Here is an 18,595-nt window from a genome sequence, read left to right as displayed (position 1 = left end):
CAAGATCGTCTTAATTTAAGTAACCAACTGGGAGGGTTTCTTAGTGGTATTCCTCAGTTAAAATATTTACCCCAATGTCTTGTTTTTGTCTAATAGTGTATATAATTTTTTACTATATATCTCTAAAGGCCATTTTCGTAAAGGGTTGTTTTTTCTTGTTTTTGTTTTTAAAAAAAAATCATACTCTGTGCCAGAAATCACCACTTCAGTTGCACTTATATACACCAAACTTCCCAGTTTTATTCCTATTGTGAAGGTTTTTACTGAGAAATTTGTTCATATATCATACATTGCCTAATTTATATAACATTTCATTCCCCAAAACATGGTGATTATTTTCATTTTTTTAATGGTTGATAGGATTTTCTGGTTTGCGGAGTGATAAATAAAAAGAGACCCAATATTCCCCTCTTAACCTGGCTTCATCCAATGCTCAGATTTTTGTGCTGGAAATCCTTGCAAATCAGTGCATGTTTAATTGGATAATGCACAATTTCTTTATTTTAATATAAAATTTAAGAAAACCTGTAATACAAAAATATGCTGTGCGCGCTCCCGGGAGGTGCACGTGGTTCACGGTGGGCAGGAACAACAACACTTGACACGAGACGATGTTTGATTATCAGGTAAGCTCTGTTTATGTCACAGATGTATGTCGGTGTTTCTGTTTGTCAGCCGATAAGAAACAAGAGTCAGCACCGCACCTGACAACAGTGACACCTGCGAGTTAAATTCGTCTGACGGAAGAACAGGTAAGGTCAAGTTTTAACATCATCAGTCAGTTGTTTAAATAACCCGTAGCTCCAGTGAAAGACAGATACGGTATTTAACATCTTAATATCTCTGTTCTGACAATAACTGTTAGCAGCTATCAACCCCTAAAACATGCATTCATTAATCATTACCGTTTGCTGCAAAAGTTGCTTTCAGCTAATTAGCCAGCTAGCTTGAAAAGGTAGACTGTACTTGTTCTGTATTGTATATTGAAACGGACAAAAAAATGCTCATATCACGGACATTTTCCGCTCATTTGTTTATATGTGCTAGCTGTTTCTGAAAATCTCACTTTTAGGTTTGAAGTGTAACGAACAGTGTTAGCTAACCCCAAAGTTAGCTTAAACTTTTACGCTAGCTAACCTGACGCTCGCGTTGCTAGGCTAGTTAGCACCGTAGCAACATTGGCCAAACAAATATTTTACAGTTTTTTCTTCTAATGTAATTTTTGTTGTGAAGGATACCGACCACATTGTATACAGCGACTATTTAATAAGAAATACTAGTTTGTGTAATTTTCGGTCTTTGGATTTTCTTTTCAAAAACAGGAATGAAATAACAAATTGTAACTTGATTTTCATTTATTTTTTAAAATGAAAATTATTTGTTTTGATTTTTCATTTCTGTTTCTGAAAGGAACATTCAAAGATCAAAATTATTATTATTGTTATTGTTATAAAGAATTTCTGTGGATTGAAAAAAAGCACCCATGCAAACCCACCAGTACCAGTATAACTACAAGTTATGACACAGCTTACACGGGGTGTCTACAGGTCCTTAAAAAGTCTTAAAATATCTTAAATCCAATATATAAATATTAGGCCTTAAAAGTTATTAAGTAGATTTGAAGTTTATTTTAAGAGGTCTTAATTACAGAAAACATTTTATCTAATTTTGTTTAGCTATCTTAAGGTTCCTTTTTGTCAAAATGAGTCAAACTCTTGTGCCTGAAAGTCCACATTTATTATGTTGTTTATCTTTAAACCTCCCCCCGAATCTAACAGTCTTTACTTTATACTTGCACTTTCCTGTTGGCAAAATGTAGATTAATCAAATAACAGGATTTCTACATAAAACCTACCTCTGCACGGGACCATATATACTCTACTAACTATACTAACCTGCAATGCTTGAATAAGAATACAATTATTTCTCAAAAAATCAGACCTAAATTTGGTTAACAGTGATCTTGAAAAGGTCTTAAAAAGCATTAATTTTAAGTGTCTGATACCTGTAGACACCCTGTTACAAGACAGCTAACTTTTTGGAAACTGGGGCTGTGTTTGAGAGTGTGGATTTTTTTCCATCCAGGCAGACATTGATTTCCATGCATTTAAGACATGGACAGAGAGAAATGAGAGAATTGATTGTCTTCCATACAGTGCAGTACAGTAGATAGGTTAGAGAAATTAAATTGTTTTTCTCTGGTCCCTGTGCCAAACAAAAGAATAAACAAATTAACATAAGATGCAAACAACAAGATACAACAGTTAACGTAACAGAACAAGATTCAAGACAAGGCATAAATGTACAGAGCAATAACAGAAAAATATAGATACAAATAGTAAAGTTTGGGTGGGGGAATGGATACAGCATAGTATTGGGATATTTTCCATGGCAATAAGATAAGATAAGATAAACATTTTATCTTGAATATATTGAATTTATTGAAATTTATAAATGTTGCAAATACAAATTAAACTTTTGGTAGCCTGCTAGAGTTATAAAAAAAATGCTTTTTTCAGTCCACAGTAAATGTTTTGCAACAAAAATGAGATGAACAAACTAAAAACTATCTTAGATTAAAAAAAAACAAAAACATTTTGACAAGGTTTTCCTTAATTTGCAGTTGAAAAAATGTAATTAAACACAATAGATGTTATCACAGTACAAGAATATTGCAAAACATTTAAAATTGTAATACCTTTGTTTTGTGACCTACTTACTTGTATTGTATTGGGGGGGTCTGGTTATTCCCATCCCTAACAAACAGTGTAAACATAAATACAGGTAGTAATAACAAAAGTAACATTTCTGTAGTGCAGTGATTTGTGTACACTTTGAAAATAAATGACCAAACCTCTGAAACGAATGTAACTTGGTAAGATCTGCTCTGCTCTACAATGCAATAATAAAAACTCAGATTAAAAAGAAACTGTGATGAACTCAGTTGCATAAACCGCACAACAGTAGCAGATATCGGGAGTCTGCTAAAATGTTTTCATACTGAACAGAAATGTCACAGGTGTGAAAACAGACTCCCCATTCAGTCATCCATGTCTTTTTCTAATGTGGTAACTAAAGGGTTAAACCGCTGTGCAGCTCGGTGAGACCCCAGCTGAGTGTGTGGCTGGATGGTGGGGCACCTGTCCCCGCTGTCATGAGCTGATGTTAGTCAGCCTGCACAGACTCTCGCTCCGTCAGTCTGCAGCTCCTGAAGGCTGCAGCAGGATCTCCCAGCCAGCAGCCCTCTCACAGTCTCACCACTCGGTAAGTCACCGCAACAAAACTTTCTTTACTTTGCAACAACGTCACGGTGGTGATCATTTTCAGAGGATTTTTGCAACATATGATTTATTTGTTCAATATTTCAGTTCTGCAAGACTTAGTTTATCTAACTGAGAATGGCGCAAGAGGAAATTCTTGCTTAAAGTTATATGTTTTAAGCCCTTTTAGTGGTTTAAATCCACAACGATGTATTTGAAAGAAAGAAAAAAAAAAAGTACTGTGAGAATCAGTACTGCACACGTTGAATGTGTCCTGTGTGCGGTTTTATTGGTAAGGTTAGTTTTTGTCTGGTTTTGTTAAAAAAATCATTTCTAGACTTATTTCTTTAGGAGTTACTAACATTACTTGTCAGTGTAAATTAAAAAAAAAAAGTGTACTCGAAGCAAAGAAAGCAACCATGGTCTGGTACATGCTGTATGATACATTATAAATTTCAATTTTCAAATATGACATTAGTGGTCATTTTCTTTCAACAACAAAAAAGCATTGTTATATAAGACCACATATGCCTCATAATCTTATACGTTTTAAGTATTAAAAAGTTGACAGACTGGCACTGAGGTTTTACATCTTGAAATTTACCACTATTCCATTTTCCTCCAATAATAAGGAGAATAAAAATACAAGGCCGCGGCATTGTCCTAATGAACTTGATCCATGACTTTTCAGTAATGGACATTTTACATATTTGAATAACTTATTTATCATCCGTCACTTGAAATACTTAAAACTTGATGATAATAATAATAATAATAATAATAACAACAACAAACAAGGCCTGTCAAAATTAGCTGACAGACTCTGAACATATTTTTTACAACAACAACAAACAATAATAATAATAATAATAATAATAAAAAAAATATTAAAAGAGGAAAGAATCTGTGTGAAGCTATATAAAAACCTTGGAAGTCTGTTTAAACCTACAACCTCAAATACGTAGATACAACAGTACTGTATTTTATTTCAGGGTAAAATAGCTCAGTTTGGCCAAGTTTACTTGTTTTCTAATTGCACGGTTTATCTTATTAATTGTCAGCAAGGAGGCAAATCGGGGCTAAATTTGGGTAGTGTGTATTAGGCATTAACCGTCAGTATATGTCTGTTTGGTGCTGATGGGGAGCTTATTCTTTACTGGTCTGTGCTTCTCCAAAGTCTTAATTAAATTAAATTATTAGAGGATTTTGAATTCATTTGGCACAAATATGTCATCTTCTTTAATGGCATAGCATTTTAAGATGCAAGACAGATTTATTATTTACCTAAGATAAATTACAGGCTTTTCTATCCGGATTTCACTTCACAGCATTTCTCAAACAATTACATGAAACAAATATTGTTTCATTTAAGAGACTCCACACCACTGCTTTGATCTGTGTTATTAGTTTGGAGATATTTTTGTTTGAAATAATTAATGTTACCATGATGAACACTGATTGATCAACATCTTAGATACAGCACAGGATATATTGAGTGGCAATATTATATCGAAACACAGACAAGTATCTGTATTTTATGATTAAGATTATTAATTTTGCAAAGAATTTCTGTGGATTAAAAAAAAAAAAGCACCCAATAGCTCACCTTGTCTGGAGTTTGTACAAAAGGCTATGTCCTTACCGCAGCAGCCGCAAATTTGATTCCAACCTACGGCCCTTTGCTACATGTCATCCTCTGTCTCACCCTTTCACACTCTCTACTAAAGGCACTAAAGGCAAAAAAAAAGGACGTGGGAGGGAGTAAAAATTACGATTACACCTCACCTTCATCACACAGTATGTGATGTTTGCTGTGTATTAAAACCCAGATATACGTTGTTTAACAATTACATTAAAACAATAATTTCCATCAGCTCATTGTGGGTTGTCTTCTGCACAGGATAATGGAAAGAGCTAATCACATCAGCATTGCGATGATTGAAGACATCGGCACCAACGGGACGACCAGGTCAAAGGTCGTCACAGCCCTGGACCAGAGCAAGCAGCCGTGTGGCTCCACCGTGAGCTTCCACAACATCCAGTACAAAGTGCAGCTGAAGAGCGGCTTCCTCTGCAAAAGGAAAACCATTCCCAAGGACATACTGGTCGACCTCAAGTCAGTTGTAGAAAAACGTACAAGCTCTGTATCTGTTTGTCTTTGTTTTGTGTCTTTGTCAGTCGTACATGTGTCTTCATGTACTCGTCTTTCCTTATAACTCACACACTAAAGGACACACAGGTTTCTAAAGTGTGGTACATCGGTCCATTATTTTTTTCTCCAATTATTTACATGCAGACTTTAGAAGAAAATCTATGAAATTGTAAATGATACGCTTTTACAGATTGTTGCTTATTTATTCTAACTTCACTCAACTCTGCTTCAGATTTATTAGGAGCATTTGCTTCGCAAACAAGATTAAAGATAATAATTGATTTTTGGAAACATGCAGCTAAATTGATAATTTTTTTCTATAAATATATTGCAATAAATCTTAATTTGGGAGACCATGTTGAAGTAAAAGCAATTCAATATGGCTCATTGTATCCTTTTCCACAGAGGAACAATAGTGAATAGACTCTTACATTGGTTCCTTTCTGATGGTATTAAATACAGCTGACATTTCCCATGGAAGAATGAATAATTTCACACAAGTTTTTGGGCCTCAGTGTTAATTATATGATATTAAGCATGGTTTCTTGCATATAATCTCTCTGATGCACCAAAGAGCAGTCTGCCAGGGAAACGAATTAAACACTGTCACGTGATCCTCTCCTTTTAATTCCGTTTTATATCACTGACTCTTTTCAGATTTTGTGTAATTGTTCTCTTTTTGAAGTCAAGGGAAGTTTTGAAGTCTTTTGAATTTTTCACACCACAGTATATAGTTTTTTGTGTGTATGCGCAGCTTTGAAGAAATGTTTATGATATCTATAACAACTGCAAAATCCTTTCATCAACATTATTCTATTTGGGATGAGGGGGAGGAGGAAAGTGCTTTGAGAAAAATGATTTAAGTGCTTCATCCCATGTCCAAGAATCACATTCATCCGCCTCTGTTTCACACTCCTCTCATCTGTAACTGTAAAACTGATACGTTGAAATGAAAATCTTTGATTTTACAGTATAGAAATGAATGCAAACCCTTGAAATATGTCCAAATCTTTGCCTTTAGGTTAATTTATGTTAAATTGGTCACAGAAATCTCTAATATTGTCTTGCAGTGGGATTATGAGACCTGGACTTAATGCTATTCTTGGACCTACTGGAAGTGGAAAATCCTCGTGAGTATCACACTGATCTCAAAGAGAAAAAATATTTATAAGATTCACCTGCATTTGTTGTAGATAAATACTAATTTTTTTTGGTTGTTTTTGTTCAAAGATTCTTGGATATTCTGGCTGCAAGAAAGGATCCTTCGGGTCTCTCAGGAGAAGTTCTCATCGACAAAGCACCACAGCCTCCAAACTTCAAGTGCCTCTCTGGCTATGTGGTTCAGGTGCAACTGAATTGTTTTAATAACTTAAATCTGCAAACCACTTGTTTGTGTCCCCCTGATAAATGTTAGTCTGATATTCACTCTCTGAGTTCGTCTCCATCAACTCTACACATTTACATATATTTTTTAAAGAGAAACTGTAGAAAAAATCTGTCCACACGACCATTGTTTTGCAAAATATCTTCTCACAAGAACGCAAGAATGACTGCAGATGCTCGCAGGCATCAGCTGTCCTCTGCAGTCTGCCCTCATCATAAAGTGCACAGGCTAGCCTTACCTCTTTCAAAACATCTGCTAGGTGGTTTTGTGCATATCCAAAAATATATGTAGACAGGGCCTCTGGCTTTTCAGCTGTTAAATGCTTCACTACAGTGTGTTCACCAGTGTGTCGCTACAGCTCTTTGTGTTTATTAGAGCTTTTTTTTGCTGAAGATAGCTGTCTGGAAACTACGCTGACAAAAGCTGTGAGAGTAACTCAAACTGTAAAATGTGGGTTGTGAAATAAAAAAGCTGAAAGACAATAAAAAAGCCCTGTTAAGCTGAGGAGAACTGCAGTTACTATAGAAATATTGATAACAGCAGCTTTAAATACAGAGTTTGCTATATTCTTAACTTTGTTGGGTCAACAATTCTCTGCATTACAAGTCTGTGGAAATGTAGACCGCAAAACAAATGATCTTTCCTGTCTCTGACCTTTGACCTCAAGTTCTCGTTTCCCTTCCTAGGAAGATGTGGTCATGGGCACCCTGACTGTAAGGGAAAATCTGCGTTTTTCTGCTGCACTGCGGCTGCCCAGCTCTGTGCCTCAGAGTGAGAAGGAGGCTCGAGTCAATCACCTCATTAAAGAACTGGGTCTCACCAAGGTGGCGGACTCCAAGGTAAAGATACACACCTGTCCCAATGACTTATGTAAAGTTCAAGACATGACGGACAGCCTTGTGTGGGCATTTTCCTCAGGTGGGCACACAGATGACGCGGGGTATCTCTGGAGGTGAGAGGAAGAGGACAAACATCGGCATGGAGCTGATTATTGACCCCTCAGTTCTCTTTCTGGATGAACCGACCACTGGACTGGACGCCAGCACGGCTAACTCTGTCCTGCTGCTGCTGAAAAGGTAATAATCTGATTTTATGATGGATTATATTCAGAGCTGAGTCTTCAGCTTTGTCCGTGCCCCAAAACTACATCTGTATCCAATAAAAATGTAATTTACTTTTTCTTTTTTTTTGTTTTGTTAATTGTATATACAAGTATATGTCACTTAACAACATCGTCAACTGAATGGTTTTACTCTATAGCATTCATGGTAACAGGCCTGGTTTTCAGTACATTATCAGAATATAAAATTCAGGTCTTATTTAGAGTAAATTTTAGGCTTTTGAGAAAAGATGATGTAACAACTTTGACCAATTTGATTAGGCTTGCATTTAGTCCCTGCCGCAGTGAGAACAGCTTTATTTAATTTCGCAAGATGTATATTTTACTGAGGAAAGAGCTGCCTCTTTGGACAGAAACCTTTTACAAATTGCAGCAACTTCATATTAAATGCAGTTACATACATTACAATGAAAACACATTATGTAAGCAGCAGGGCTGCACGATATGTTGTTTTTATGCCTGAGAGCTGGCAGTAGCCATGGCAGGAGGCATTATGTTGTCCATCTGATTGTCATCAACACGGTAGGCCAGTTTGATGTACTGCTGAGTTACAGGAAATGACATTGGAGACAGCCAACAGAAGTGCTCATTAACATGGATTTTACAAAGCGCATTAAAAATGTCATCAGTCTTCAAATGAGAAATCTTGTGTTAAAATTCTTGTCTGGTGTATATATTTGCCTTGTGTCTTTTCAGAATGGCCAGTCATGGAAGAACCATAATTATGTCGATCCACCAGCCACGATACTCCATCTACAGACTGTTTGACACTCTGACTCTGTTGGTTGGTGGTAAAATGGTTTATCACGGACCAGCACCAAACGCTTTGGACTACTTTGCCAACATTGGTGAGTACGCTGAAGCTTATTATCACCACAAAATACCACCTAACGTCTTTATACTGTTTCTGATGTTTTTAATGTCGCTTGGAAAGAAATGTAGGTGGGTGTGCAGCTTTACTTTTTTATATGGAACTGAATAAATCACACAATAAAAAAAGTGACGTATTGATAAAAGATGCATTGATATCAAACACTGATCATTGTGGTCTGTGTTTCAGGATATCCCTGTGAGCCCCACAACAACCCAGCTGACTTCTTTCTGGATGTTATTAATGGAGACTCCACCGCTACAACCTTGACCAAAGTGCACGGCTCTGACGGTAGCAGCTTTTGTAAAACACACCACGAGTACTGCTGTCAAGATGATGTCTTTGGATATAAATGTCTGCCTTCATAATAGGTTGCATTTATAAATATATGTCAGCATAGTGCAAATAACGGTTAATATGTAGAGATTTTAACCCCTAATTTCTACTTGTCTAAGCGTCTAATGTCCCTGAATGTGACTATGTGCGTGACATAGCAAATTTTACTCATAATCCTGAGAAGTCCGCCGGTAATAGAGTCATTGCCAAGAGGATTTTTATTTGATATTATGTGGAACTTTTGCTAAAGAACAAAAGTTTTGTTCATTAAACAAAATCCACCTACTTACAGCTGAAAATTACCCAATTATACTTATTTGTTTGTAGACTGACAACAGCCTTTATTTACCAGTTAATAAAGAAATTTGTTTGTAATTTCATAATATTTGATCCGTGTTTTTAAAATGAAGACAAGGGAAGTTTATTCGTATAACACATTTCAACGACATTTAAAATCATTTACAGTGATTTTAAGTACAGGGCATTGAGGGGTAACTTCAGCACTTCTTAACCTTTATGTTTTTGTGTCTAAGTGACTAAAAGGAACAACAATTTCTGAAGTCGGCCTTGTATTTAGTGAGAGGGCTGCAGCTGACAGCCACATAAAATGCTGTAATGTAAACCACTCTGGGCATTTTGCACTGTCAGATTACATTCACTAAATCTACTTGTTTTAGCCTCTGACAGTCTCTTATAATGTAAATATTTTTTTCATTTCAAGACAAAACTACACACTGTCATTTTTTTAGTCTGTGCTTTATGGGATCATCGGTGTCTGTTGTAGAAGAGTGTTTCCCATACTTCAATCTGTCATTTTTCCTCCCATGTCTCCTTGGCCAGATTTGGACTTTGAGGAGCTCAGCGGCTCCAGGCAGAGCATCGAGGAGCGTCTGGTAGAGGAGTACAGGAACAGCAGCTACTCCAGTGACACAAGAGCTGAGCTGGACCGCATCGTCCAGGATAAGAGGTGCATCTCATGTTCAAAATCCCGTACCATCACCTACAACAGCTCCTTCTTCCACCAGCTGCGTTGGGTTCTTAAGAGAACCTTCCAGAACCTCATGCTGAATCCCCAAACATCCGTGGCCCAGGTATGGATCTCCATTACTCATTTAAAACACAAAACTCATCAGTTTTAAGAATTTATTGGTGATAATGTGCGGAAAGCCTGTAATTAATGTCTCAGTTTTCAGTTTATGGTTTAATTTAAACATGATGTTTTGCCATGATCACTTTTGCTTTGTTCAAACATGCCAAACTGCGGAAAGAGCAGAAGAATAATCCGTGTCAGTGCTGTTATCTTCATGAAAAGGATGCACAGACAGCACTTTGGAGGGGTCAAGACTTAATGCTCTCATTAGTCATCCTATGGCGGCAAAATGCTGTCAGAAGTCTCCTCACTTTAAGAATTATTAACAGCTAATTGGCCCTAAATAAGTCAAAATAATCCTACAAGAGGGACTCTAAGGTGGTGTTGGCGCCGTAATCGGCTTTGGTGACTGTTGTGACCCCACTCTTGCCTCTTTGGGCCAGGATCTGAACTGATATCATATCTGGCCAAAGCCCCTTGGCCCTGATCCTGGACTCATCACATGATGGCATCATGACCTATCAATCCACTGCCCCGCTTTCACATGAGGGGCTGCGGGGAATGAGGTGAAAAAGGCTCAACCTTATTAGCTTATCCCTTCACCCTGGGAACCACTCAGTCCCGTCATAATCTGTAAATTGTTAGGATTAAAACTTGTGTCGCTTTCACTTTTCTCACTCTTTTCTGTCGTCCTCCCCCACTGCCAGTTCTGCTTGTTCTCGCCGATCGACCGATGTGGAGGAGGAGCAGGGTGTGCACTTGACCCCTGATCCCCAGAAACACTGACTCTGCTGTCAAAGAGGACGCTGCTTAACTTTTATTTCCATTCTTCTAAAATAATTCGTAACCGTTATAAACATTTCCAAGCAGTTGTCCAACATTTTATCATGTAATTATGAATTATGAAGGTTCGAGTGTAGTGGGGGTCTTTGAAGGAGGCAACAGGCCACAACTCCTGCAACACTCGAGAGCTGTATTAAGAACAACTTTATTGTGAGAGCAACACATTTTAGCTTGTCAACACTTCATAAGGGTCATCATGCAACACTTAAGAACAATTTGCCACCTTTATGCAGATGCTCAGTCAATGTTGATGGATAATAATAATAATATCTTTATTTATATAGCACCTTTAAAAACAGAGTTTACAAAGTGCTCTGACAAACAAAGCAAAAGCAGAAAGGGAAATGTAGAAGGCAATATAATATCAGAAAGCCAAAAAGTCCTAGTGAGAACAAGCAAGACAAAGCTAGGTTAGGATGAAATTAAAGCAAAAGGACAAATAATGCAAGACGCAGGGCACATAATGTAAATATATTTAATAAGATAGGTAAAATAAACAAAAGAAAACAAAAAGACATAACACAAAAGCCTATAATAAATGGGTTTTAGGGGGTGATTTAAAAGAAGTTGCTGATTCTGTGAGCCTTATCTCCTCAGGCAGTTTGTTCCACAGTCGAGGGGCCCTTATGGCAAAGAGACGGTCACCTTTCGTTTTGAGCCCTAACTTTGGAACGGCCAGAAAGGCCCCACCTGAGGATCAAAGGCAGCAAACTGGCTCATAAGGAATGAATAATTGTTATGTAGCTTGGGGCCAGACCCAGATGAGCTTTAAAAGTGATCAGTAAAATCTTGAAATCAATTGTAAAACGCACAGGAAGCCAATGCAGAGAAACCAGGATTGGGTTGATGTGATGTCGTCCGTTAAATCCTGTAGGTAAATGTAGTCAGCTGTGCCAGGAGTGCCGACATGTGCTAGGATGCACTGAATGCCAGCCTCTAGCAGCCAGACCCCTGTCTCAGCTGCATTTTTCCTGCCATGACGTTAAACTCTGGCTTGAGTAAATACAGCTAAAATCAAAGTTAGCCAAAACACTGTAAACCAGGTTCCTATAGTCGTAAAACCTTAAAAAGTCGTGGAATTTTTCAAGGTTTGATGACCATAGGAACCAGGAGTAAGTAAAATTCTTCTTCAAAGTTTTGTGAAAGTCATTTATTTTTGTTGTATGTAATGAAATTCATTGTTATAGAAATCATCCATGGATAACTTTAAACATAATTTAACATAAAGGAACATTTATTTCCTGTAGCTGCTGACGTAAGGTCGTTCTAATATGCGCTGATGTGTGACAACATTTTGTTGATCATCACATACGTTTCTTCATTTTCTCTCCACTTTTTTCTCTCCATCCATGTACGCCAGCTGGCAGGAATTATTTTTTTGATAGACTTTTTTAATCTGATATATTTATGAATAATAGAAAAATAATGTTGTGATACTGTGATTTTACACGTACGTGGCCATAAATCCCAAAGTTCCCATACCACTGTTGGGCCGTACTACTATTTTTAAACTATATATATTTGAGATGGAACAATGTTAGTGTAATACATTGTGAATGGTTATGGAAATTTTGTCTGGGGTCCTTGAAAAGTCAAATTTTTGTCCATGAAAATGTGTGGTAACCCTAAAATGTTTCCTCATCCATAACATCCTCTGCACTTATACAAGGGGATGCGATTTTTTGCTGTTGGAAATGTAGAGAACGAGGAAGTTTTGTTTTGAAGCGGCATCTAGAGCCCTGGCTACCTGGAGGCAAAATCCAAGTTGAAAAAAACCTGTAGTTTAAGTGACTGCACTGAATGCAAACAAAATTTGCAGAAAAAGATACACTGAGGAATTTATTGCTTCAATGGACTACATTTACCATCAACCCCTATAGAGCATCCATATAAAGAGGTGATGAGTTTTCCCTCAAACAAAGAATTTTAAAATCATGTGTTGTTTCATACTCATCTCGAAACTTAAAAATTTTATTTGCAAACAGCTGCATGATGACCCAAATGTAAGCCACAGACTAAAAGCTGTTCGTCAGATAATATTTTTTTTTTCTTCTACCAATGTCAGAGTTTTGACCTTGTATGGGCCATCATATGCACATTTTACAAATAGGTCTTTCTCGATGGTTGTCAATGCTTTTGTTAAAATCTCTCACGTTTTTGTCCGTGCAGGTGGGAGTCCACATTTTCCTCGGCCTCATCGTAGGAGCCATTTTCTTCGGTGTCAAAGATGATCAGAGTGGTATCCAAAACAGGTGAGAGACCTGCTGAAATACACACGGCACACGTCCTCAGAATTCCTGTTTTAAGGATTAAGAGCCTAACATTATTGTACACAGAGGGCCGCAGCTAACAGTGAGGACAACAAAGTCATGTCTGCTGTGTTTTGTTTGGTAATTTGTGTTTTTTAGTAACCTGAAGGGAGTTTAGATCATTCTACAATAAAAAAAAAAAACAACACTTGGTGGATATTTTATAGGCCGATTCAGGATTTTTTAAGATTCAATACGCTCAGTTTTGTCTTCTTACAGGTATTAAAACAGTTTTTAAGACATTAATTAGTTTTTTATTTTTGTGAAAGGTTGGGACTCATTACCTCAGTAATTCTTATATTGTCATTTAACCAAGAAGGTTTATGAAAGACACATGAAGAAACTTTTCTCTTGTCTTTTAACAATCTAGAATATTATGTGTCAAACTTTGGCATATTGATTATTGCAACATGTTTCCTAACAGTTGTTCAGGTTTATAACTCAGTCACTTGCTTTTAATTCCTGCGTTGCTAATCCTCTTACTGTGTTTTATTGGGCACAACCTGGTACTCACAAGCCCAGTGAAGCACAGAAGAAATCTCAATGGTCTCCCTCTTTCTTTCTTGCACGCTTCAGTGGAATATAAGGACCTAATGTCATTATATTCATGGTCAATGCATAGGAAGTATGGCAGACTGCAGTGTATGTCGCTTAAATGTCTCAAGTTATTCCCCCTCCCTCTTTTCTGTTGGGTGGAGACAGTCACCTTTTAAGTCTGTGTATGTACATATGGACCACAGCACGTTAAGTACCATAATCTGTTTGACTGTTCTTCAGCCAACTCTCCCTTCAGAGTTAACTCTTTGTCAGCGAAACAGGCAAAGCTTTTTAGTTTACATAACATGTTTCATTAGAGATGAACTCTTTTTTTGTGAAACGTGCTTTAACAACTTCGGAGTGGCATTTCCATTCTGGACCAGCTCTAACGGGAGGCGCCCAGGAGGCATCCTGGTCAAACGCCCTAACCACCTCAACTGGCCCCCTTCAATGTAAAGGAGCAGCGGCTCAAATCTGAGCTCCTCCCGGATGTCCGAGTTCCTCATCCTATCCCTGAGGCTCTCTAAAATTATTTACCAAAATGTCACGCTTTGGTCCGGCAGTCAGAACAGGCAAAAAAGTCTAAAATAAAATGAAATGAGTATTTGTGACTGTCAGAAATCTGTCTATGAACACCTACAACCGGTACCTACATTAGGCTGCACTGTATGTGGAATATAAGAAAAAAAGGTTGCAATAAAACGTAAGAGAAACAGAATAATTAGGTTTTGGTTTTGTGTTCTTCATATAGGATGGGCGCCCTCTTCTTCATCACCACCAACCAGTGTTTCAGCACTGTGTCTGCAGCTGAGCTCTTCATCATCGAGAGGAAACTGTTTGTGTATGTAATCTGTCAGCATGTTGACAGGACACGACCTGTGTGCATGACTCTGAATAAATTTAGATTTAGTCGTTAGAGCTAGAGTTTGATTTGTGTTCGGATTGTGACAGGCACGAGTACATCAGTGGCTACTACAGAGTGTCGGTCTACTTCCTCTCTAAGATCCTGTCTGACATCACGCTGCGCACCATCACCTCCGTCATCTTCAGCTGTTTTGTCTACTTTTTGATTGGTAAGACTGACGGTTTTAATAATTGAGCAAATACTGAATTTAATTGCAGATAGGTCAGTATTTACTCTCTAATAACTGTGTATGTGCATGTGTCTTCACTCAGGACTCAAATCCACAGCTGCAGCCTTTTTTGTCTTCACACTGACGGTGACTCTGGTGGCCTACACAGCCACAGCCATGACCATGGCCATCTCAGCTGACCAGAGTGTCGTTGCTCTCGCAAACATCTTCATGACCATCACCTTCGTCTTCATGATGGTGAGAGACCGAAAAACACAAACGTGCACATAAATGTACAATCAGTTTTGAGTTAGTATGATTCATTTAAATCATGAGCGCCCCTGATAGCTGAAAATTCACAACTAACATATCAGATCAGCTGAGGCCGGGGTTCCTGCAGATCCTTAAAAAGTCTTAAAATGCATTATATTCATTAATCTAAAAATAAGGACTTAATTAGTATTAAAATGTCTTAAGCAATCCTTTTAAAGTGTAAAACAAGCTATGACATAGGGAGAAGGATTTTGTGTGGGGGTTTTTTTATGACATTGCATCTTAAAATCTCAAAATAATTGGTAATATCTATTTTTTAAATAATTTTCGAAAAACACTCGTAAACATTTACCACATCTGATTAAACTTTTTTTTCTCAATAAAACCCAAACAGATAATTTAATAACATAATATGTTCTTTGTTTTACAGGTGTTCCACTTCAGAGAGTTTCATACGTTTTTTTTTAGCATTTGAAGTAGATCACCTTTTAACCAAAAAGTAATGTTTTATGTTGAATTAAACATTTGGGCAAAATTGTTGCAAGTTGTTGATGTTGGTTCTGTTTTTTCTCCCCTCAGTTTTTGTTATTGTGAAACTGGTCTTAGGTTTTACTTTGAGTGGCAACCTAAACCTAACTCACCTTCAGCTGTAGGACCTGTGCAGCGATAATCAGTGTTATTAGTAACACCTGAGCTTTTCCTGCTGTGATGTCAAGATGTCAGCTGTGAAAAAAGCTTCAGTTGGTTTTGTGTTTTTAGATTTTCTCAGGTCTCCTGGTGAACCTGCCGAGCATCATGGACTGGCTGGCCTGGTTGAAGTACTTCAGCATTCCTCGCTACGGCCTCGCAGTAAGTCACAATAAACAGAAGGTCATGACAGGAAGAACTGCAATAGAAGTAATAGCAAGAACAGTATTTTACAACTGAATTAATGAGGAAAATATGATTTAAAAGATGTGTAAAAAATGAAAAGAAGTGTTCAGTGTTTGCACATTTTGACGAACAGAACCACTGCAGTCTACAAATACTAAATGTTGCCCAATATCTTAATAATGTAGCTTAAAGGAATGTTTAACCCTCAAAATGAAAATTTGTATATCAGTTACTCACCGTGTGTTACGCTGAACTGGCTTAGAAAACATTTTCCTTGCATGCATCCACAGTGAACAGAGAATCCAAAAACTGAGAAAAATCGTGATGAATTGAAGTTTTGGGGGGTCGTTTAACAACTTCAGCAGTATATTCCAAGTCTCATTTAATTATCCAGCCGTATGCTCAGTACTGAACAAATACATGCATTTATTGTAAAATTCAACATTATAAGGGGTTAGTAACTGTAAATGATGATTTTTTTGGGGAAAATGTTCCTTTAAAACATCTCACGCAGCACAAGTTTACATTGTTAGTTGTAAGGTTAAAATGACGTCGTCTCATTTTCCAATTTTCATTTTTTCAATTTTGGAAGTCCGCTCTCGGAGGACTGTGAATACAGAAGGAGAGAGGAACAATGAGCATATACTCTTAGAGTCAAATGTATTTATTTCATTTTTATCTGCAAAGCTGGTATTTACTTTGCTCTGTATGTTCAGGCCTTGAAGATCAACGAGTTTGTGGGTTTGAAGTTTTGTGACGAGGCTGCGATCCGAAACACCAGCGTGCCGGCTACAGTGACAAACTGCAGCGTGAGCACAGTCGGCCTGACGTGAGTAGACCTCCTTGCTGTGTTTATGCTCTGGTCATGTCTTAGCGGTCTATACAAATCTATATTATATACAAAATAGTAACGTTACAGTCCGGCTAATTCACCATTTTTACAATCACAAGCATTATTCCAGTTGACAAACATTAGTATTTTTTTTTTTAAAAAGCCTGAACATTGATATTAAATGAGCAGTTGGGCCTGGTGTTATTGCAGATGTACAGGTGAGCAGTACCTGGACTACCTGGGAATAGAGTACACCACCTGGGGACTGTGGGAGAACCATGTGGCTCTGACCGTTATGACGTTCTTATTCCTCCTCATTGCCTACCTGAAACTCCGCTACATCAAGAAATTCACTTAATGTGTGATAACGCATCTTTTATTTTTGTCTTTGAGGAACCGGGCCCAGCTTGATTGTACAGGTATCAGAGTATTGCTCCTCTAACTCTACGCAAATACGCAAATGTTCCCAAAAAGTCAGGCTATTTGCTTGAGTGTTATTATGGTTTGCACATATATTCTTGGATTCTAGTACAGGTAAAATACATACCTGAATGTAAACGTCAGTATTATCGTGTTGGGTGAAAACCATATGTTTCTGAAATGTTAATTTTTTAGGAGCTAATATGAGAGTGTTCTTTATCTTTCTCACGTTGTTGGAGGTTTTATATCCTAAGAGAGAGTTTTGTAGGAGTGTCAAGATTTTCACACACTGACAGTGATTTACATATATGCGTGATATGTGTCTTATTTATGAATATTTACATTTTCCGTATTATTTCAAAATCAGATTATGCCTTTTTTCAGTACTTTTTTCGTTTTTACTGTCACTCAGTAGTCTTGCTATTTAGGTTTTGGAACATTTCCAAATCTTTCTTGAGTTTAATTCAGCACTGATTATTTGTAATTGTAGATATTGTAGAATTCATTATCACATACATTGTAAGTTTGTGAAACCTTCTCTGGTATTTAAAAAACAGTTATACACACATATCTATTCTGATACAACTTGTTAAGAACAATTATAAACATGTTCATGTGAAGTTGGACTTAATGTTTTTTGTTTTGTTTTGGGGGGTTTCAGTGCATTTTGTTCAGATGTTGACCTACAATGCTTATGTGGGAATGTTGGTTAAGTTTTGGGTAATGACCATAGATAAGACAATACTTGGCAATGCTTTTTTACAGGTTTATAATTTCCTAATAATTTCCAAGGAAATTTTCCTAAAAGACTTTTTGTTACACTATTCCAATTAATTGTGACTATTTCCTGAAGTATTTAAGTCAGCAGATCAGCTTCACATGCAAAAATGTGATATTTTTGAAGGCCCACAGTTAAACATACAAATATAAAGAATAACATTTACAATAATACAGAAATATTTAATAGATTTTAACTGAGTCGTTTTTTACTCAGAGGAAATCAGAAGTCATAATAAACTAAATACAACTAAATCCAGTGAATATTAAATTTTGTATTTTATATTTTTGAACGGATTCCTCTGGTGTACACTCACAGTCATAAATAAATCATTATATAACTGAGCTTGGTGTCCAAGGGCCTCAAATAAATTTTAGTTGGATTTGGGAAGAAAATAAAGTTGTTTATTATTATCAGCAATCAACAGTTTTTTATTTGCCTACA

The 18,595-nt window shown here is 37.0% G+C and overlaps 1 protein-coding gene across 1 annotated transcript; it reads left to right on the top strand.

The window, feature by feature from the left end:
- The first annotated feature begins 586 nt into the window (after nucleotides 1-586).
- Nucleotides 587-17,468, top strand: abcg2d (ATP-binding cassette, sub-family G (WHITE), member 2d). The gene is made up of 17 exons (XM_042485462.1): nucleotides 587-626; nucleotides 3,079-3,264; nucleotides 5,161-5,376; nucleotides 6,483-6,542; nucleotides 6,643-6,757; nucleotides 7,483-7,635; nucleotides 7,715-7,872; nucleotides 8,613-8,764; nucleotides 8,977-9,078; nucleotides 9,964-10,214; nucleotides 13,226-13,308; nucleotides 14,654-14,743; nucleotides 14,854-14,975; nucleotides 15,079-15,233; nucleotides 16,008-16,097; nucleotides 16,838-16,950; nucleotides 17,164-17,468. The coding sequence occupies exons 3-17, from the start codon at nucleotides 5,165-5,167 to the stop codon at nucleotides 17,309-17,311; spliced, it is 2,004 nt and encodes a 667-aa protein (XP_042341396.1). The 5' UTR covers nucleotides 587-626; nucleotides 3,079-3,264; nucleotides 5,161-5,164; the 3' UTR covers nucleotides 17,312-17,468.
- The last annotated feature ends 1,127 nt before the right edge of the window (nucleotides 17,469-18,595 follow it).

This window comes from Plectropomus leopardus, chromosome 4 (assembly GCF_008729295.1).
Source record: "Plectropomus leopardus isolate mb chromosome 4, YSFRI_Pleo_2.0, whole genome shotgun sequence".
Taxonomy (NCBI): Eukaryota; Metazoa; Chordata; class Actinopteri; order Perciformes; family Serranidae; genus Plectropomus; species Plectropomus leopardus.
This window is presented reverse-complemented; position numbering and strand designations above follow the sequence as displayed.